This window comes from Eucalyptus grandis, chromosome 1, assembly GCF_016545825.1.
Source record: "Eucalyptus grandis isolate ANBG69807.140 chromosome 1, ASM1654582v1, whole genome shotgun sequence".
NCBI classification, from domain to species: domain Eukaryota; kingdom Viridiplantae; phylum Streptophyta; class Magnoliopsida; order Myrtales; family Myrtaceae; genus Eucalyptus; species Eucalyptus grandis.
This window is the reverse complement of record NC_052612.1, coordinates 41,809,890-41,831,574: the sequence shown is the minus strand read 5'-3', so window position 1 is coordinate 41,831,574 and position 21,685 is coordinate 41,809,890. Positions and strand designations below refer to the sequence as shown.

General features: G+C 42.6%; 3 protein-coding genes across 3 annotated transcripts; 1 reads left to right on the top strand and 2 right to left on the bottom strand.

Moving 5' to 3' along the window:
• Positions 1-5,475: 5,475 nt before the first annotated feature.
• Positions 5,476-7,565, bottom strand: LOC104443845 (BAHD acyltransferase At5g47980). The gene is made up of 2 exons (XM_010057390.3): positions 6,137-7,565; positions 5,476-6,039 (listed from the first exon to the last, which is right to left on the bottom strand). The coding sequence occupies exons 1-2, from the start codon at positions 6,576-6,578 to the stop codon at positions 5,738-5,740; spliced, it is 744 nt and encodes a 247-aa protein (XP_010055692.2). The 5' UTR covers positions 6,579-7,565; the 3' UTR covers positions 5,476-5,737.
• Positions 7,566-12,545: 4,980 nt separating this feature from the next.
• On the bottom strand, positions 12,546-14,495 carry LOC104414266 (disease resistance protein RPM1). Its single transcript, XM_010025325.3, has one exon. The coding sequence runs from the start codon at positions 14,493-14,495 to the stop codon at positions 12,546-12,548; it is 1,950 nt and encodes a 649-aa protein (XP_010023627.2).
• A 3,450-nt stretch (positions 14,496-17,945) lies between these two features.
• Positions 17,946-19,869, top strand: LOC104443834 (transcription factor MYBC1). Its single transcript, XM_018876735.2, is given in 4 exon segments — positions 17,946-18,542; positions 18,545-18,609; positions 18,612-19,228; positions 19,453-19,869. Coding segments are annotated over 3 exon segments (930 nt in total). The 5' UTR covers positions 17,946-18,286; the 3' UTR covers positions 19,221-19,228; positions 19,453-19,869.
• Positions 19,870-21,685: the final 1,816 nt, after the last annotated feature.

Sequence of the window (21,685 nt, the reverse complement as noted above, 5' to 3'; positions counted from 1 at the left end):
AATGGGTGCACCGCCTAAGACGACCAAAAGGAGAAAAGGGAAAAATGTCCCCCCCCTTAAGCAAATGACAGAATACATCATGTAAATGATTAATATCATGAAAAATCCAAAATTCATATATATATATAACAAATTTACTATAAATTAATTTTTTGACCAACGATAACCCAAACTAGTAAATATATAAAAAATTTATCTCAAACTAATTTTTTTGACCTCAAAAAATCCCAAACTTATACATTTATTATAAATTTACCATCTATTAATTTATATTAAATTGGATTAATACCACAATCACGAACTATACCCGTGTTAAATGGAGATTCAATTCCAAAATAGTACATCCATCAACTGTTATGAGTCATCCAACTTAGTAATTTTGACGTTTAAATTTAACGGAAATTAACGGGGGATAAAATTTGTCACAAGTATATCAATTTGAAATTTTGTTGTGGTCAAAATATTAGTTTATGATAAATTTATCACAAATATACTAATTTAAGAATTTTGGTGGTATTAATCTTTGTTTGAAATTGGTCCACAGAATTTAAAAGTACCTAGTTTTTTCTACACTAGTCGAGGCAGTAAGATCAGCACCTAGTAGCCAAGTTGTTTCTCACGGTGTAGCTGGTGTTGGTAATTTGTTTATATAGACAAAAAGATTTCCGTGGACGGATCATTAATTTTATTTATTGAAAATTCGGATTTATTTTTATAAAAAAAATTAACTATAAAGTCTTGTTGAAATAGTGCGACTATTTGTTCGCTATTTTTTATTATTATTATTTATTTAATTTCTATCAAGCTCTTCGTGGAAGTCTTTGTTCTTTTTTGTAAAAGTCTTGGTACATTTGTTTTGAGATCATCTTCTTTCATTTTTCGTCTTCTTTTGACAAGAACATTATTTTCAAAATGAGAGAAGTTATCGCGCCTTCATATGCATTGCCAAGTTGAAATCCACGAGATTCCGAGCGATTTGATTTCTAAATCCGGGATTCTTCGAGCGGGTCGCAGCCATATTTTCCTAACAGCTGGCTTGGCATATGTACAATCTCACTATTCTATTGCTATCGAGGGAAGAAAACCAGGAGGCTATTCTCTCCAGGCGCCCTTCCAAGTACACCCGTTGCAAGAGACGCCGCGTAGTTGAGTGTTCAATGTCGATGACCTCGTCCGGTCGGACGGAATGGAGAGACAACGTGTGGAGTTTGCTCAAACTCTGGATGGAGGAGCGCAAGGCTTTCCCATCTTCCTTAAGTTTCCTACTTTCAACTTCGTGAGCTGGCTCAGCAATCCAATGTCCTGGAGCATTCCATTGTCTCAGTCCGCATAAATGCAGCACAGGCTTTGCAGTGACACGAGGACTCTAATTCCCGCACTCGATTTGAAGCCGTGCTTGCGATAGTACAAGTCCAGCCCCCACTCATACCTGTAGAGCAAGAGATGTCGAAGGTGACATATCTTTAGGATGGAAGTGTGCAACTCGGACACCAAGGTTTTCTTCAGGTCCAAAGTCTCCGGCTTTTGTAGGTTTCCTATTGAACTTTTAAAGCTTCCTCATCTGTGTACATCTCAAGCTCAAATGCTTTAAATGTTATAATTGATAATCTCCTTAGGAAATGAATCTAAAGGAGCATTCCTTAGGTCTACCACCTCGAGCAGCTTAAACCAATTTACCAATGGGCTAGTACCGAGGAGTTTGACAGTATATATGGCAATCCGAACACAGGTAGAGAGTGAAGACTAACGGATTTGATCTTACTCCTTTGTGTATCGGTAGAGCTACTACGGATGGCAATGCGCCAGGTCTCTCTGGACTTTGTGATCGTTGGATTGGCTGTTGTCTCGAAATTTTCCTCCTGCGACCTTGTCAGTAGGATCTCTCTCAAGATGTCATGTACACGATAAGCGTGGATCCTCCCATCGGCGGTTGTTCTCTCAACTTGGATCAAGCTTCTATCGTGAAGCTCTAGGAGGTACTTCTCTGCAACTTCTTGCGATGTCTTGCCTTCTTGCCCTTCCACGAACCCTTCAGATATCCATACGGATGAGCCTCATGCGCCTGATTACGTTTCTCTGGAAAAATGCTTAGGTATAAGAGGCAAGATTTCAAATAGTGAGGCAAATCAGAGTACCCATTTGAGAGTATCTTTCTTAGATCCAAAAGCTTGCCATTCCCTTCTAATTTATTGCCTCTTAGCAAATACTTTTCTCCTTCTATCACCGTTGAGAGCTTGTTGAGCAGGAATGTCACCATTCCATCCGCCATGAGTCCCCAAGTTTAGGAACTCAGGACTGAATCGATTGGGTTACACTCTTCCTTTATTACTGTTGAGTATGAAAATGGCTATTGACAAGACCCGAGTTTAATTTAACCCAATGATGAACTTTTCGGTGGTGGCTCGATGCAATTATGGTGACAGACAAAACGTAAAAGGGAAGATCATGCATAGAAAATATGGGCTTCTTTGGCTGAAGGCTCTATGGGTTAAGGAACGAAAGATGGGAATGATTCAAGAGAACGAGAGGGACGTTGCTTCTTTATACTGAAAACAAGCAGAAGCCAAACCTTGGTTGACTGATACGTCAGTGCCAGAAGAAGTTTCAGCTAACTTGATCATGAAATGCCTGCTAAAATATGTATGACTATCCATCGTGGACACAAGAAAGAGAATAGTAAAGAGAAAGAAGCAGTACTAGATATAGATGCCATCCCGTTTTCCAACTTGTGCTATCGTTGCGCTATATCTATCGAATATTTCGAGCGAATACTATTCTTTTTCAACACATATCGTTGGAATATCCATGTCGAGATGTGAGTAAACTCTATACTATTGTGATCATTCTTCAGTCATCACCAATAAGATTTGAAGCAAACTCTGAATGACGAGTGCGAGAAACTCAACACGCCCTATGCTTCTGATCTAACTGTTCAAAATTGATCTGCTGCACAATGAAGGCTTTCATTCTGATCTTGTGCAGATTGATGAAAACCAAGGAAGAGGCAGAGGATGGTGCGAGTCATGTGCCATTTCAGGAAATTAGCCGACTGCAGTGGAAGAGAAAATCTCTAGGTATACTTCTCGCGTTGTTGATGAACGGCTGCCACTGTCGCCATCGGATCTTAGCTGAGCACAAAGGAGTCGCTCGCTAGGAATTATCTCTCGGTGCACACCATTGCCGGACCAAGCTGAGATCCCACGATTATTCTGTTAAGGTGCAAAGTTTTGATCATTCACCCTACTAGTACCAGCTTCAATGTACATCAGGAAAATTATCAAAAATAATTTAAACCTATTGTAATTTTTTCAATTCAATCATAAACTTTTTTTTGGATCATTTCAACCATAAACATATTGCAATTATATTAATTCAGTCTATCAAATCAAATTTGGTTTGCCAGTACTGATATGGATGTCGTTCGGCACTAATAGACAACTTTTTAATAATATTTTGTTTCTTTCTTCTAATTTTTCTTTTTTTTCCTTTTCTCCTCTCCTTCTCCTTTTTTGGCAACAGGCCAGAGGGGAGGGCTAGTCGCTGGCCAATGGTGAGGCCAATCCACTAGCAAGGGCTTGCCTCACCAAACATGGGTGAGGTCACCCTCGCCGTCCATTGGAGAGAGGAGCTCGCCATTGCCTGGTCATCGAAGAAGGTGGAAGAAGGAGGGAGTAGAAAAAGAAAAAAGAGAAAAAAATAAAATAAAATAAAATAAAAATTACTAAAAATGTCTGTTGGCACTAACCAACATCCATGTCAACACCGGTCAACCAAATTTGACTGAATGGACTGAATTTATATAATTGCAAAATGTTTGGGACTAAATTGGAAAAAATTACAATAAATTTAAGACTTTTGGTAATTTTCCCACATACATCCCTTGAAATTATGCAATGTGGCCCATCTTTGTTTTTCCAGCCACATGCCTTAAATTAAAAAAAAAAAAAATTTAAAATAACATAAAAAATTGTCCATGTCAATGATGGCACTAGTCATGCTATATAGGATGGCCAGCGTTCACGTTGACAATTTCTGATTAAAGTGGGTTTGATAGACTCAATTAGTAAAATGTGAAAAAATGTTTATAACTCAATTGATAAAAATAAAAATGTTTGGAACTGAATTAATAAAAATACATTAAATTTAGGACTTGAACATTTTTTCCTATCAAAGGCACAAGATCATAGAGCGGTCAATTAAGTTAATGCAATTATCTAGCAACGACAAGAATTCCTCTACACGAGTCTTAGCAATTTAAAATAGCAAGAACACAAGGACCCCTGTTAATGGATAAAAGTGTCTTTATCAGTCTCAAAGACAAAATTTCTAATGTTTTTTTTTTTCTATCTTGGAATTTAATGGATATTTATAATAACGTTAATAATCTCTTCCCAGTGATACTATTTTCGTACTTGTTATACCATTTTAGTAGTTAACTCTGTTCAGAACAATTTTATCCCTTGCTTTCTTTATTTCTCCACAAGGAATCCCACTTAAAGGAAGTGGAGCCAATCCCAAATGAGATTTTTTATTCAGATTTTCCAAAAGAGTATTAAAAAGAATCAAGGGTGGAGACGACACGTTCTCCTAAAAAAATAGAGAGTAATGGTGCCATTAGTTAATCATTTCCCTTTTAGATATTAATTTTTTTGTATCACAATCTTTCGAGGAGCTGTTCTTTGACAGACCGATAGCGATAGGGTTGCAAACCAATAGATATGCGCAATTGATTAAAAACATGTTGAATTTCCTTTTTGTAAATAACAATAATAAACTATACACAATTGGAATGCGTTGTATACATGGGGGACCACTTCATGTGGACACCCGCCAATGAGAGCCTCCTTTCTCGAGCTACTCATAATCGTTGGATCACAAGTTCCTAATTAAATTGCCACATTGCGTCCCTTTAAGTCCACCAAATCCCAAAGATTAAAAAAGAATAAAAACTTTTGCCGTCATTAATACCCTGACTTCTCTAACGACACATGAAAATAAGGTCCACAAACTTCTGCACAATGGACAAAAAACACCCACGGTTAAATTTTCGATCTAAGTGAGTTGATATGATCGTTGGTGATCTTTTTAGAGAAATAGATTAGCGGAGAAAAAAAGTAGAATAATCTCCACAACCTCACGCCAAACGAATTAATCCCCAATTAAAAGGAATCAAGATCGATGGAGTTTTAAGTCTCATGGATATGGTTCTTGACATTTTTTTAAATCTTTCGAAAATTCAGAATATCTTTTCTTAAAAGATCTTTTGGAGTCGCCCCACTTCAAGATAACTGCTAGTAAGAGATCAGAACACCAAGTACCTGAGCTCCGATCCTGTGGTCCCAACAAGGAAGAGCCATCTGTCGTAACTCTTTTTTCTTTTTTTTTTTTAACTTGGCAGGAAATCGTCAGAAAATCAATCGCCGATGGCTTCGTGAAAAGATATTCACGAAACGGATAAATATCAAAGAGTCATCATACAAATAAGAACTAATCATTTTCTCTATAAATAATTTTTTAATGAAAAATGTCATCTTCTATGAAACAAATGAATTATGGACAGCTGGAGTTTCGAGATGATTCCGTGTACGAATTATATTATCCTCAACCATTCAAACGTTCGACCAAAAAAGAAAAAAACCACTCAAACGTAGCTCCGTTTTCATTTTTTCTTGCTTTCGGTCAACGACGCACCGTTTTCAAATGAGCAACATCTCACGGTCCGTTCATCAAGCAGCAATCAGAGCCGAGAAGGATGCATCACATGGTGCGCGACGCTGGGGTTCGGAGCGGCGTAGGCGAGGAGCTCCCCGTCCCGCTCGAAGACGGCCATGTCGCGCCGGTCCAGCGTCACCCACGCATCGATCCCGTCCCCGTCCTTCGCGTCCACCATGTACACGAAGTTCTTCGCGCGGCTCAGGCACGTCACCCACGCCGGCTTCCCCGACCCGAAGTCGACCTCGTAGAACCGAAACCCGCACAGGCTCGAGCACCTGTAGAACCGCGACTCCTCCTTCCATTTTCCGAAGAAGTCCCCTGCCTCTTCAATCGCAATCACATCGTTAGTAGGCCGAGCAGATTGTCGAAACGTGATTGACTTGATTTATTAGCGTAATAGGTTTTGATGTGATGTACTTACTCCCGATCGACCCGCACGCTATGGACAAGAGCTCCCCGCTGTCGGACCTGCTCGCTTGAGTTCCCTTGGTGAAATTGATCATCTCCTTCCTGATGTTCGAGACCAGCTCGTGGAATGTCGACTCGCTGTTCTCGTACAGTATGTTGATGCCGAAGGCGAGATTCCCGACGTCGTTGTTTCGCAGGGCCGGCGACATCCGGTTCCGGAGGTTGACCATCTGGCGCAGCAGAGTAGGGTGACGGGAAGACCCGGTCACGGACCGGGAAGCGGCCAGGGCGCATCTGACGATGAGCGCCAGCACGAGCTCGACCCTCGTGAACCGAGTCGACTCGCCGGGCCGGGCGGCGCGGACCGCTTCGGCCTTGAGGGCGGATATCTGGGACCGGTGGAACACGAACCTCCGCGTCGCGCAGCTCTCCATGCCGGCGTAGTCCGACAGCATGAAGGGCACCTCTTTGGCCCGCACGAGGGAATCCCCGAGGAACCTCGGAGGAGGTGGCCGGCCCCCTCGAGCCTCCCGGCGGATCTCGCCGACCAGCTCCGGAGGAAGAACGTCAGCGAGGACGCGTCCAGGAGCTTGTGCGTGCTGCAGGCGGCGACGGCGACGCCGCCGCAGGTGAAGGTGGTGATCTGGACAATCAGGAGGCACCCCATGGCGGCCAAGAGCGACGTCTCCGGGTGAGACGAAGGGAGGAGCTGGGCGAGCAGCGTCCCGTCGGGCCGGGCGAGGACGTCGGCGAGCGGGAGGTCGGCTCGGGCCTCGACCCAGTACGCGCCCTCATCGTTGCAGTCGATGCAGGCGCTGCCCCGGAGCCGGCCGGCCAAGGGGTAGAAATCAGTGAGGGTTTCGGAGAGAGAGGCCCGCATGCGGTGGGAGAGCGACTCGCCGCCGGCGGCGGGGTCGGCGTAGAAGAGGATGGTGGGGGACAAGCCGGCGGGGAAGAGCTGGTCGAGGAGGGAGAGATTGAGGGTGCGGCGGTGGGGAGGGGTGGGAGAAGACGGTTTGACGGCGGTGGATGAGACGATGCGGACTTTCTGGTCGGGGACGGCGGTGTTCATCTTGGACATGGGGACTCTCTCGGTCGATCTTGAATTCGTGTGGAAATCCTGCGAGGAAGCTGTTCGCGATGGTACTCCGAACACAAATATGGATTATATTCGGCTGAGGCAGTAATGGTTGCATGGGCCCCACTTCGTTTGGAGTTCGGTTGGGATCTCGATCTCTGACAGGGAAAAGATATTAGGCGGTCCAGACTGTCAAATCAGGGCGGTCTCGGAGCAATAATGCAGTGCCATGGGGAGATATGACCAGAAGGACTTCTTCTCGCCCAAAACAAAAAATGTAATTTTCTTTCCTCTATTGCTAGTCCTAAAGGTGGACTCGAGTATGTACCAGGATTCCTTCATCTGAACTCAGAAAAAGTAGCCGTCCACGCCAACAAAGATAGAGGGGTCGGTGAAACACCCATTTCATTGCAAGGCCTACAAAGCATTCATTTCCCCGATTACTATACCTAAACACGCTAGCCTCCACGCATTTATTTTCCTTTCTCTCTTTTTGTATCCTCTCCTTCCTTCTCTTAATAAGAAAAAGGGGAAACATCCTTCTATCTTCAGCAAGAGTGTTTTCTCTCCTTTCACTCTTAGATTTTGCTCCTCCGACCCTCTGCTCCGGCGTCCATTACGACTCCAGCGTTCCAAATCCTTGGTCTCACTAGGATTTCCTTTTCTTCTACGCTCTTATTTCATTCTCTTTCGCTCTGACATCTCCCGCCAGTCGTTTTTCGTCTCTTCTGTGAGATTTCTAAAAGGACATTGTCGGAGTCAAGTCCATCCATGCTCAGATCTTGTCAACGACTCCTACAATGAACCAGTTCGGCTACGGAATTTGTCAGGTTTATCGTGATTTGGGTTGCCTTGAATATGCATGCAAGGTGTTTGATCAAACTCCGCACCCAAAAGCGTCTCTATGTAAGCTGTAGGATAAGGCCCTTGCATTTTTCGAATCTTCTTTCTGATGAAGTTCGGGAAGGTAAAAAAAATGCAAGAATGGTGTTTGATGGTGTCCCTAGGAGAGATGTTGTGAATTGGAATATTATTGATGTTGGAGAAAGCCATGACTGTAATTTTACGGCACATTTTGCTTCCCAAATTACCTTTCAAAAGAATCTCGCCTATAAAAGCTCACGAGAACAATTCCACGTCAAACATATAGTTGCAATACTAAAATCTTATTCAAATTGTACAACATACTAAAATCTTATTCAAATTGAGTAAGAAGAAGTCCCTTTGGTCATATCTTCACGTGGCATTGCGTGATTGATTGATTTCAATCTAGAACTACCTAATATTTTTGTAATAGGATTAAATTAAAATAGAAAAGAAGGACAAATTTTGGCGGTCCTACTCTAGGATTCCTACCTCAATATTTTTTGTGATAGGATTAAATTAAAATAGAAAAGAAGGATAAATTTTGCGCAACGTTAGATGACGAGAAAAACCCTGTCAATGGAAGAGATGATGGGATCATTCATCGTACGGGACCATGTTAATACAGTTGACCCACGAGATCATTCGATGGAACGTCGGATGAGGTTCTCGATCACGCGAGCTTTTGATCGGTAGAGTTCAAGTGAAGTGTGACATGCGGCTGGTTGGAGCCGCGAAGAAAAAAGAGAATGGTTGGAAAGTCAATATAAGCCAGACAAAAAGGGGTACGCTCAGCTTATTTGAGACGGAAAGCTCGAAGGACCAGGAGAAAAGAGGAAGAGAGAATAAAAAGAAGAGGAGGATTTTTGTGTTCCCGGGACATCACGAAACCGATTCAACTTCATTTCACAATGGCCGATAAGTGTTCGCACCCTCGTTCATTTAATTGGATAAGTTTTCGGAATTAGGATTTAAATTTGAAATTTCATGAAATTCGAGCTGCGAGGTCTGATTATTGAGTTCTTGAACTTTGGGATTTTATATGAAATAGTGGATTATGGTATTATAGAGTGGTAGGGTTTGATGAGAGTTGATTTATAGCAATGGTTTGGATAGAATGAGAATTCTGGGTTTCACGTACGAGTAATGCCTTGCGAACAACTTAAATAATTGGTTTGGGAGTGCGATTTGTTGTGTGGGAATTGTTTGATTAGTGTTTAAGCATAGTTCAGGTAGTTTACAATTGTTTAGTATTTTATTTGGTTTTGACATCAATTCCGCCGGTTTATGGTTATTGTAGTATTTTCTTTGGTTTTGACGTCGATTCTCTTTTATTTGTTAAGATTATGAGATCATCAACCGCGTATAGTTATGTTGTGGACATTCCCAAATTTATAAACTCATTTTAAAAGTGGAAAGTATGAGACATATTATGTGCATGGTATGATTTCGCTAAAGGGCAAAAGTTCATAATTTCAAATCTTTATTACTTTTTAGTTATTTCTGAATGGTTTCTGAAACATTTTATGAAAGACGTTTTAAAATGTTACAGGCATATAAAATGAATTTCGAAATGGTGAGAGAAATATTTAGTAGTATATGTTTATATATGTTATTTGATGAACAGAGTTGAAAATGATTATATATAATGGGTTTGCAAAATCATTTTATCAAAGAATTATGAAAAACTCTTGACTTTGAGTATGGTTTATGAAATGACATATGAAATGAATTCCATTTGACAAATTGCGTTATGAAATGTGATTTGATTTGGTTTGTAAACCAATTTATGATATAGATTCTAGACTTGGTTTTACGGAAAGAATTGATTTGAAAGGCTATGTTTTGATTTGTGATACGGAATGGCCAAAGGTTAAATGCTACATGATGACGCAAGTCTTGTGGGAGTCATTTTAAGACCTTGTATCATTGATGTGTGTTGATAAAATGTTATGTGCTATAAAAAGATACAAGTTTCATAAAGAGCCACCTCTATGGTCTTGTAACATTTATATGTATTAGTCAAGGGTTAAGTGCTCCACGGTAACACAAGTCTCATATGAGCTATCTCTAGAGTTTTGTACTATTTAAAAGTTAAGTGCTACATGATGACATGAGTCTTGTGGGAGTCACCTCAAGGCTTTGGGATGTGATGTGATTTGAGATTGATTGATGCAATGGATTATTGACGTGTGATTTGATGAGATTGGTTAATGAAATAAACCATTAACATCTGATGTGGTCCCTTTGATTATCATATACAAGAAGGTCTCTACCACTTTCCTATCAAATCTCTCTCTACTCTGGTGCGTGAGATTAATTAGTGGACCGGACCACTGATTATTTATTTTAATAGTGTTGACGAAAATGTTACTTCTACTATGAATATAGTTATTTTGAAGTATTATATAACTTATTTTCAACTTATAAGTTTGTTATATATTGGATTTGGGGTTATTGAGTTTCATTATCACTTTATAAATATACTAACCGAGTGCTTGATTTACTTAAAAGAGATACACACTACTCACTAAACTATAGTTGCTCATCCCTTTCCTTCTTTTTTCCAAGTTCTTTGCTTAGCGGCCATTGGATTTTTGAGAATTGAATTTTGGGTAATGTTCAAGGGAATCGTATATGTCTGAAATGAAGTTTGTTGAGTTTAGTTGAGTTGGTAGTGGTAATGTTTTTTTCGTGGATAATAGAAAGTCTGATGTTGCGTATTTTTCAAGAGGAAAGGTGATCGGTCAATTTCTGCTAAGAATTGGGATGTGACATGAAGTACCCCACACGTTGTCCACCGACGATTAACTCAGAGCACACACGTATATTACAGATAGAGTCGTCTCTAGAGTAATGCCCAGGTCAAGACGATTAGAAATTCTCACGGAGGAACGTGGAACGCTTGATGGAATATGCCCGTTTAAAGCTGTAGAGAGAATCAAAGGGGGTGACATCACGAAAAACTACACCTGCACGTATCAGATTTTGACTACGAAGATGAGAAGATCAATTTAGACTAGAGTTCGAATTTCAAATTAGATTAGATTTCCCGATTTCCAATATCTACCTTTGTTCATAAAAGCATCATAGTCGTACTTTTGTTAATTGTGTAATTTCTCTATTCATTCCACAGTCATCTCCATTGGCAGTTCATGTCCAGTTTCAGTCTGGGAGAAAGCACGGCCTCCGAGAATGTAAGCCATCTATTAAACTTCAATAAAGTTTCATGCAATTTCGTTATTGTTCTCAGTCTATTGTTTGCACATTATTAATTCCGATTTTGCAACGTCCTCAAGACTTCAAGAGAAATTAGAATCCAATAGCTAATTTATTATTTTAATTGGCCCTCAATGCTCCTCAATTGAACTTTAATTAAAACCATCAAGTTTCTGTCGAGCACAACTTTACAAAAAATTCCAAGTAATAATACATATGGCCGCATGTGAAAGTATTTTCTTTTACAAAGAGCGCATATGCTATATAATTACCCGAAATTTAAGCATCCAACCCGTGTAATCATGTTTAATACCTGACACATATAACAATGGTAACAACGATTCGGGTGCCTCATTTTTACATGCCTGAACTCGAATTTCTTAGGGAAGAAATACACGAACTACATACTAAAGCTGTTTTTACATGCCTGATCTCAGGTTCTCGAATTATTTCCTAAGCTGTTCTGTCCTCTAGACATACCTCGACAAAATCCCGTCGTCGATAAAAACTTTCGACAGATGCGAAGCCTCCGCGTTCTGCCTGGCGAAGAGTTCCCGGGGCATGCCGTCGAACACGACCACTTTCAGGCTGGCCAGCCTTTCGAAGTCGGCCGGCATCTCCTTCAGCGACTCGCATCGTCGTAGAGTCAGCTTCTCGAGCCTCGGCGTTGTCCCCTCCTCCATTATCATCCGCTTCAGATTCCTCAACTTGATCAGCCACATCAGCTTCAGCCTCGGGAATCCGCCTCTTCTGAAACACAACGACTCGCCTTCGTAAGCGTCACCGAGCTGAATCTCCACGAGGTTAGGCAGAGCCTCCATGGACTCGAGCGGGTCGTACTGTAGCCTGCTATGGCGTAAGTACAGTCGCGTCACGCTGTAGAGGGAAGAGGTCCAGGACGGTATTCTCTCTAGACACCCTTCCAGGTAGAGCCGTTGCAAGAAACACGGCGGAGTCAATTGCTCGATGTCGAGGACCTCAGCCGGATCAACTGAGCATAACCATAGCACTTGGAGTCTGCTCAAGTTCTGGATTGAGGAGCACAAGGCCTTCCCATCTTCCCTCCTCAAGCTTCTCACGTTCAGTTTTGTGAGCTGCCTCATGGTCCCAATGTCCATGATCACTCCATTTTTTCTGTCTGCCTCGATGCAGCACAACTTTCGCAGCGAAACCAGGCCCCCAATTCCTGCCTGCGCTTTGAAACCGTACTTGCGATAGTACAGGTCCGAACCCGATTCATACCGGTAGAGCAAGAGATGTCTCAGGCGTCGTAGCCTTTGGATTGAAGCAGGCAACTCCGACACAAGGTATTCTTCAGGTCCAGAATCTCAAGCTTTTGCAGGTTCCCAATTGTGCTTGGAACCCTGTCTATCTTCTTCCCTCTCAAGCTTAGATGCTTCAATTGATATAATCTGACGATCTCCTTTGGGAACACATCGAGGGAGGCATCTGCCAGGTCTAACACCTCGAGCAGCTTAAACTCGTTTCTAAGCGATGGCAATAACGATGAGCTGGATGGCAAATCGGGCACTCCAAACATGAGTAGAGAGCGGAGTCGGACTGCATTGATCTTGCTCAATTGTGGATTGGCCAAGCTACAGTGGATGGCAACGCGTCGAGCATCACCAGAACACCTTGCTGTCATTGGATTGGAAATCTCAGCGAAGTTTTGATCCTTCGACTTCGTCAGCAGGATCTCTCTTAAGATGTCGTGTACCCAATAAGCATTGATCCTTCCGTCGGAAGTTACTTTAGCAACCTGGATCAAGCTTCTGTTGCGAAGCTCTTCGAGGTACCTCTCTGCGACTTCTTCCGATGTTTTGCCTTCTTTCTCCTCCACGAATCCTTCGGTGATCCACAGATGGACGAGCCTATTGTGCCCGATTATGTGGTCCTCAGGGAAAACGCTCAGGTACAAGAGACAAGATTTCAAGTAGTAAGGCAAATCGGAATAGCCGAGCGACAATATTTTTCGCAGATTGAAAAGTCTGTCGTTACCTTCTAATTCATCGCCAAGATTGCGCCGAATCATTTCCCATTCGCCCACTCTACTCGTACCCCTCGTAGCTAGGACGCCACTAATAGCAACGATTGCAAGGGGTAATCCTCTGCACTTGGCTAAAATGCATCGCGAGATGTCTTCCAAGTGAGGAGGACATAAGTTTCCTTGGAATGCTTTCTTACAGAACAGAAGCCAAGAGTCTTGGGGAGGCAGAGGCTGCAAGTTGTAGACTCGGTCTGGTGACTCGATGCAACAACCTAAGGCTACATCGGCCGCGCGGGTTGTGATCATAATTCGGCTTCCATGGAAGTTTCTAGGCAATGCAAATTGCATTAACTCCCATGCTTGCGAGCTCCACAAATCGTCGAGAACGATCAAGTACTGTCTTTGCTGAAGGAATGCATGGATAAACGCCTTCAGCCTATCCCCATTCATGGCGCTTACTCCAGGGGGAACCGGTAGCTTAATCTCTTCAAACAGTTGCTCTATCATATCCCTCAGAAGATCTTTGACGTCAAATGATCTTGAAATGGTGATCCAAGCATGACTAGCGAAATGACTCTTCACTACTGCACTATCGAAAACTTTCTTCGTGAGGGCAGTCTTGCCTAATCCACCCATTCCCACTATAGAAGTGACTTCAAGCTTCGAATCTCCGCCAACAAGCCACTCCACGAGTTGGTTTCTTGGCTTTTCGATTCCTACCAGCTCTGATTCCTCGAGTAATAGCGCATTTCCTCTAGGATCAATCCATGGATCGTCTCTGGATACCAAGCTCGATCCATGGTGCTCGATTACACTGAACTTGTAGCGGTACCTCTGGTGCCGCTCTGATATACTTAATACCCTGGCTTTGATATTAAATATTCGGTAGGCAATTTGACGCCGCACTCTCAATGTCTTCAAGGGGAAGGTGACTTTTTGGATATAGGATCGGACACCACGCTCAGTGGGACGAACGAGACTAATCGCGTATTCGTCGAGAGCATCCTCGATGTCAAAAGCAACGTCTCTGACTTGCTTCACCCACACCTTGAGTTCCGGATCTCTTTCTTCCATCCCGTCAGCAACCCTCAAGAAGGCCCTGATGCTCTCCAATTCATCTCTTATGTGCTTGAGCTCTTCCCTGAACCCTCTCAGCAAATACTGCTCTTCTTCTATAACCGTTGAGAGCTTGCTGAGCACGAACGTGACCACTCCATCGGCCATGAGTCCTTTAACTAAAGAAAAGTTCTGGAATCCAGGCTGAAATTTATTGAAAACTGCTTAGCTTGTTGCTCGCTATCATGCACAACCGGAGAATGAAGCGACATTCCAAGCGAAAGTCGAAATGTTCATCCTTCATTTCTGAACAAGAGGGAGGCTACTCTTTCTCTCGCCACGACAGATGCCGGATGGCCGTCTGTTCAGGACACCCTGGTGTTTGAGCTGGCGCGACGAGGACAAGCTTTCGGTGGCGGTTAATAACTCAGGCGAGGTGAATGGATGCGGGAGAAAGAAGGGGGAGGAAAGATCATGAACGAAGGGTGAGAGTCGCTAGCTGCAATATGGAGAGACGAAGCTTTTCTGGGCTGGGTGGCATCACGGATGAATTAATGGAAGATAGAAACGAAGTACAGAAAACAGAGGGACGCGTTGCCTCTTTTTATGCTTTGGATGCCAGAATGCCAGAACACCTGACTGAGTTTCAGTCCACATGATCGCGGAACTTCCCCTGGTGGACATTCGTGCTTGGCTGACCACGACAGACCAAGAACAAAAGAAGACCCGTTCACATGGATCAACGTAGTCGCCGTTCTCGTTCTAAGCTGCTCGGTACGGATCGAAGCAACAAAGAAAGTTTGAAAAGTCCTTGCAATCTCTCATCACATGGATCAACTTACTCAAGCATTCTATTTCTTACTAATATAATTTCTGCCTTATATGGATGCCACTCCACCTCACTTTACTATAGCCTTTTCCATTTATTTTTCCTTTTTCTTAAACTTCCAAATAATAGCTATTAGGGATGAGCGTCGTTATAAGGTAAAACTAAAATCTAAAACCTGAGAACTGGATTGGTGGGAATCTATCCGATTCCAAGTTCCAAAGTATGTAAGCTACATTCCAAGTTCTAAAAATTGGGAACCTATTTCAATAAATAGGTTTCAAGTTCTAGAGATGTGGAGTCTAGAACCTAGAACAAATTTTTGTGTTTTTCTCAAACTATATCTTTACACAATCCTGCAGTATTCCATGGTAACAAATGATGAGTATATAATTTGGAACTACTAATTTAAGTTTCCATTTTATATTTAAGAACTTTACTCTATTAATGTTTCATATTTTTCGTGTCTCTGTATATAAATTGTGGTAAGTGGATTATAACAACAAATGGTAGTCACACGGTAATTATTCAATTAATAATATAAGTAGATCCTAAAACCTATGACAAGATAGGTTCTAAATTCTAGGTTCCAATACTAAAAAATGAAAAATCTGTTTTGATGGATAGATTTCAAGTTCCACCTCGAACTTGTACGAAACTTGGAACCGCTTATTCCTAATAGCTATCCTCAATAAAAAAAAAATGTTTTAATTAAATTAGAAAAGGAATAAAAAAATAGTTGGCAGTACTCTTCTTTCATTAGCGATAAACTTCGGTAAGACTAAGCTCACAGGCTTAAGGGACAAAGGTGATGTCTATGTAAATGCGTAGTTAGGTAATTAAATGAATCCCCACTCATGAAAATTTTGAACATTGGAATATATTATATATTTGGATATATTTGGCCTCATCGTTTAATAATGAGATATAACATTAAAACTAGCAAAAAATAATAATTAATCAAATAACCTAATAATATGACATGTGAACGTTAATGCAATGAATCATAATATTCGGTCCAATAATTCAATGACAAAGAACAATTTGTACATGAATCGTATCTGTATAATCTCATGAAGTAATAAGACTGAACAATTCTCGCGCAGAACTCTCTTGACTTGTCCAACTTCAAAACAATTTCCATCTACTTTCTTTACATCGTAAGATTATTAATGGTTCTCACTATGCTATTAGATATATCATGGACCATGATCGAAAATCTTCCTTCTCTCCCGTGCATAGCACGGCGTTATTACTTTGTCTTGGACTTGGAGTATGCACAACTGAATCTGAACACTCCCACCGTGGAACTGGACTGGTCCGAACATTGGAATTCAACTGTCCTGAAAGTTGTGAATAATTTCTTTGATTTGAAGTCCACAGGCGCGGACCAAGAACCTGATACTCAAATACGGTCTCGATGAGACATTGAATGATGGTGCGCAATTCGTTGATCTCGCCGGTTAAGCTTTTCGTTAAAATTCCAGTCTCCATGAGTTTGCGGGCATGAAGAAAGCTTAAAAGCAAGTCGAGAAAATTGACTTTAACTCGAGTGTGGAAAGGCGTGAACTTTTCCACAGCGGTTGTGGTCCCATGCGCGCACATCGCACCGCGAATAGTCGCCCCACAAATAAACCTCGTACCCAAATTCTTGAGCGAAGAAGATGAACACGCTCGCCGCATACGAGCGAGTTCCAGATGGTATTGGCGCAATAGCCAAACAAGCAAGTTTCTGTCCACTTTCCATGTGAAAGAATCTTCACAGAGGACATGAACAAGTCGAAAAATCCCCAAGTCTTGAAACTTTGTCTGTAGATCACAAGCCCTAGAGATGGTCGTTTCTCTAAATTCTAAGCAAACTTATGGTCTTCCTGAAACATGGAGTTCTAGGCAATTCTCTTCTGCCACGACAAGTCACTTGTCAAAATATAGCACGGAAATGGTTACCGTGTTTTGGAAGGAAATTGAACTTCGACTTGTTTGGTAGCCCATCAGCATTTCCTTCCACCTGTCCCTAATTTTGTTGCAATGAGCTGTCGGCGGGCCAAAATTTTCCTGGTCAAGAATAGCGCGCCCAACATCTACTTCCACTTTGGACTAACTAGCTAACCAAACCTCGTAAACCATTTGAATCTTTCATACTTACCAAACATCTAAAATCTTGTAAGCCATATTACTTTGATACTTTCCGGACAAAAATTCTAATCTACCAATTTCTTTTAGATCAAGTAGGATCCACATGGTATTTGACTTCACATTGTCAATGCATGCAATACTAGGCTGCCGACCAAGGCAAGATTTTTTTCCGAGAGGGGGGGTGAACGATATTGATATTCCCTGGATGGGAGGGGAGTAATGGAAAACATCTCTTATTGTACTAGAACACTTGTAAACACACGACCCTCATCATTCTCTCAATCCATTTGGATCTTTTCTTCTATGCCTTTCATACTTACCAAACATCGGAAATTTCATACACCGTATTACTCATATTTATTCAAGAATCGTATTTATACATTCTAGGCAATGAATCCAAGCACCAATTTCTCTTAAATCATGTGGAATCCACATGGGATTTGACTTCACATCGTCGATGCACGCAAGACTAGGTTACCAACGAGTGCAAGATTTTTTCCAAGGTGGGGGGGACGACGTTGATAATCCCTGGACGGGAGGAGAGAGCTCGGCGGCTCCGCGCCCGACAAAAAACCGCGACATCGGACCCCACGGAGTCGTGGAATCTTTCACGACACTCGCTCTCAGGGAATAAAGAGAGAACCCCTCAAATCCCGGAAAGGAGAGAGACAAAAATAGGAGAGGAGGACCCCCAACAAGTAAATTCACGACAAGCAGGAAAAAAGCATCATCATCCCACTAACTCCAAAGCTTTGAAAAGAAGAAACCAACGAGATCCACCTCGAACACCTCTCCATCCCAATCTCTCCGACACCCTGAATCCTAGGAAGAGAAAAAAGGAGAGAGAAAGAAGGGGAAAGTCTTTGCCTTAAAAATCGTGCCTTTATGCGCTCCGATCTTCCCTCCCCTCCCCTCGTGCGGAATCTGGTACTTGCGAGGGATCGGCTCACTGTACGGGCGATATAGCGAACTGGGTTGGAGCCGAATCGGCCTGGCGATGAGGGAAGACGATGGTGGTAATTGGTTCACGAAATGGCAAGTGGAGCTTCCCCCGCCTGAGGAGCTCACGCCCTTGACTCAGTCCCTGATCACTCCTGATCTCGCTCTCGCTTTCGACATCGGGAGAGGCCCTTCCTCCAGCAATAACTCGATCTCCGTCGTCGGCGCCAAACAGCGCCACCTGCTGCCCTCGCCGCCGCCGCTGCCGCTGCCGCAGCACTGAGTTCCTCCAGTCGCGATTCGAAGACTGGTGCCCCGGCGGCGCGCCAACCTGGCCCCGTGGATTTTGCCGATTCGGGCGATCTGGGGTCTGGGGAGGGGCAGGGGGAGGCGGGGACGAGCCGGCCCGGACCCTCAAGCGGCCGCGGCTGGTGTGGACGCCCCAGCTGCACAAGCGGTTTGTGGACGCGGTGGCGCACCTTGGGATCAAGAACGCCGTGCCCAAGACCATAATGCAGCTGATGAGCGTTGACGGGTTGACCCGGGAGAATGTAGCCAGTCACCTGCAGAAGTACCGCCTCTACCTCAGGCGGATGCAGGGATTATCTGGCGGCGGAGGTGGCAGCAGCAGCGCAGATGCCGCCACCGAGCGGTTGTTTGCAAGCGCGCCAGTGCCGCCCCATTTCTTGCATCCAGGCAGGCCGAGTTCGGACCATTTCTTGGCACTGCAGCACCACCAGCATCTAGCGGCAGAGGCTGCCGCGGCAGCAGCCATTCCACAGTACCACAGGCAAGTGGGCCATTTTGGGTTACCGCCAAATGGACAGTTTGAGCATCCTCTGTTGCAAAGCAGGCAGGGGCAGATCGCGCATAGCATGGCGGCAGCAATGTCAATGCACAACCCTATTCAGTCCTCTGTTGGAGAGTCGGATTCGGTCAAGGGAAGTGGAGAGAGAAAGGTCCTCACTTTGTTTCCCACCGGAGATGATTGAGTTTTGGGGTAATCACTAATTTTCTTCCCCCAGGACCTTTCTGTCATCTCCTTAAAAGTTTTACTTTTATGGTGAGAATGATCATTTGTGTCTGTGCTTTCAAGCATTAGTTTTGGCTCATTCATAACTACTGTGCTTTTAGCTTTTTGCTGGGGTCTTTTCTGTTGGCTGCTTGAAATGTGCTTCCAGGAAACTACTTTTTATCGAAAGGTTCCTGTCACTGAATGTATAGGAATTTGCTGGAGCTGGACTTTGATGCTGGTAGATTGGCACGATAAGGCCATCTAAATGTTAGAGTCTGGCTGGGGTAGGTGGGCATTGAGGATTGCAAGCAAATGTTGCCCGGGATTTGTTCTACTTCAGGATAGGATGTTGCGCGCTGCTTGGTGATTGGTAGATCATCAGATTTCAACACAGTGATTTATCACTGCAGCCTTCCATCAATTGGTCTGGGTTCAACTGTTGATGTAAATTACTTGTGTCTGTTGTAAATTCCGCAACTTTAATAGATTTTTTCATTTCATTAGAGTATTTATGTCACTGTAATGTGCCGTGTGATGTAGTTAGCTTTTCTTGATCTCTCACTAGACAATACATAGTTTGTTGATTTGCTCCCTCTGAGGAACATCGCACTGCTCTTTGGCTTTTCCATTCTGTTCCATTAATTTAATCTTATATCGGCTACATATCTTTTAGTAATTGTTTGCTAAACCTAATTTGGTCTTAAAGATGATAAACATCCTCACCATTTCATCTAAATCGAGTGCAAGAAAACTTTTTGTTTTATCCTTGTATTTTCTCCTCGTATTCAGTTCAGCAGTTCATAATATTCGCTCTTTATTGCCATTCCAACAAGTTCCTCATGTATGAACCTCGTACCTCTTTTCTGAATCACGGGTTTGATTCTGTTTGCTTTCTGGTTCTGATGATAAGAGAATTTCTTAAACCTTTGTCGAAGAAGTCAATGCTATTGCTTGCAGATCCGGCTAGTCGTCTATGAACTATGCTTTCACTTCTCTTCCGCTTTTCCATCAAAACAAGCATTCATCTTTTGGCCTCTATCTGTTGAACGTATAGAATAGCCATTATCATTGGCGGGTAAAGTATCCTGCGTGGCTTTCCTGTTTATGTTGAGCAGTCATTTCTACTCTCTTGCGATTAAAGTATCTGAATCAATGTAAAGTTAGAGGTGTCATCAACAGTCGAAATTTCAATTTAACCCTTCCGAGGATAATTGTACACTAGATCTCATGACTTTGAAATCAGGGTAAGAGCATCTGATGTTACATATCTCACTTCACTTTGAACATGTTTTACTGAGAGGCGTTTTTTATTGATTTATCATCATCAGGGGATAAAATTCACCACGGTAATGTGAATTTGTAGTTTTTGTGTCCATATCAAGTTGGTTTTCAGGCATCTTACTAATATTTTGTGTGGCTCACACAATCCATCAATCATGATCATGATTTCGATAGAATACCTGTAAAGTCACTATCAGCATTGTCTTTTTGTCGACCAAACCCATCGAGGAATGGTCATGAACATACTCGATATCTAAAGGACAAAGATGTTTTCCTACATGTGTCATCAGGCTGATTATTCGATAAATTCCTGCCCTCCCTACTCAGAGCATACGGCTAAAACAACCGTGCTTCACATTACATACTGTCTCATAGCTTAGCTTGGCATGCTCTTCTTTTTTGTTTGTTCTCTTGTTTTATGGGTTTCCTTCGCTGGATGATTAGCTTGGTGTCATAGTCGGTAATTCTCCCATACTCTTTAATCCTTGGGAGTGAAGTTTGGGTTACTGAGTGAAGAATGAAGATGCAAAAGGAATGAATACAACTAATTTGTAAGAGTAACGTCAAAACAATTAGTACTAGGAGTTTTAGAATAGAATGAATATATCTCTTAGGAGCGCTAAAGGTGAAGTCAGCCTCCTGTGCACATACTAATCGATAGCTAATATCGCTCTCTTGATGAGGCAATAGCAAGTTAAAACCAATTGTCAAGCCTAAAATAATCCATTGTCTTGCTCGATGGACTAGACGCTCGAGCTAAGTTAGATGTGATACCACCTTGTATAAGAAAGTTATTTGCCATATTTTTCTCCGAAACAACTATTGAACAAAAGCTAGTCTGATGAATTATGCTTGTTAGGCGCCATTTGGGTTGTTCCGAGGCCAAGGAACTGCCGGCCCATGACAAATGGAACCGGAGCAAAATCCCTAGGTGGGTGATTTGAGTGGAGCTTGTGGTCTTCTAGGTCCTGTAAAGGCAGAGAGTGATTGCCAAGGCCAAGAGGGTTAGGACAACATATAGCTCTCGTATAACTTCTAAAATGACAATGGGGACACAAGAAGGAACTGAATTGCTCACTGAATAGGGATAATGTTCTTAAATTAATAAGCAAATTTCAAGAGGAGGTCTATTATCATGTTTCCAACAAGGAGAGTATCCTC

Coding starts and splice junctions, on each gene's coding strand:
- LOC104443845 (XM_010057390.3), bottom strand. CDS start 6,578: ATGCTGTCGGACTACGCCGGCATGGAGAGCTGCGCGACGCGGAGGTTC. Junction 6,040..6,136: donor AGCGTGCGGGTCGATCGGGA/GTAAGTACATCA, acceptor TTGCGATTGAAG/AGGCAGGGGACTTCTTCGGA.
- LOC104414266 (XM_010025325.3), bottom strand. CDS start 14,495: ATGGCCGATGGAGTGGTCACGTTCGTGCTCAGCAAGCTCTCAACGGTT.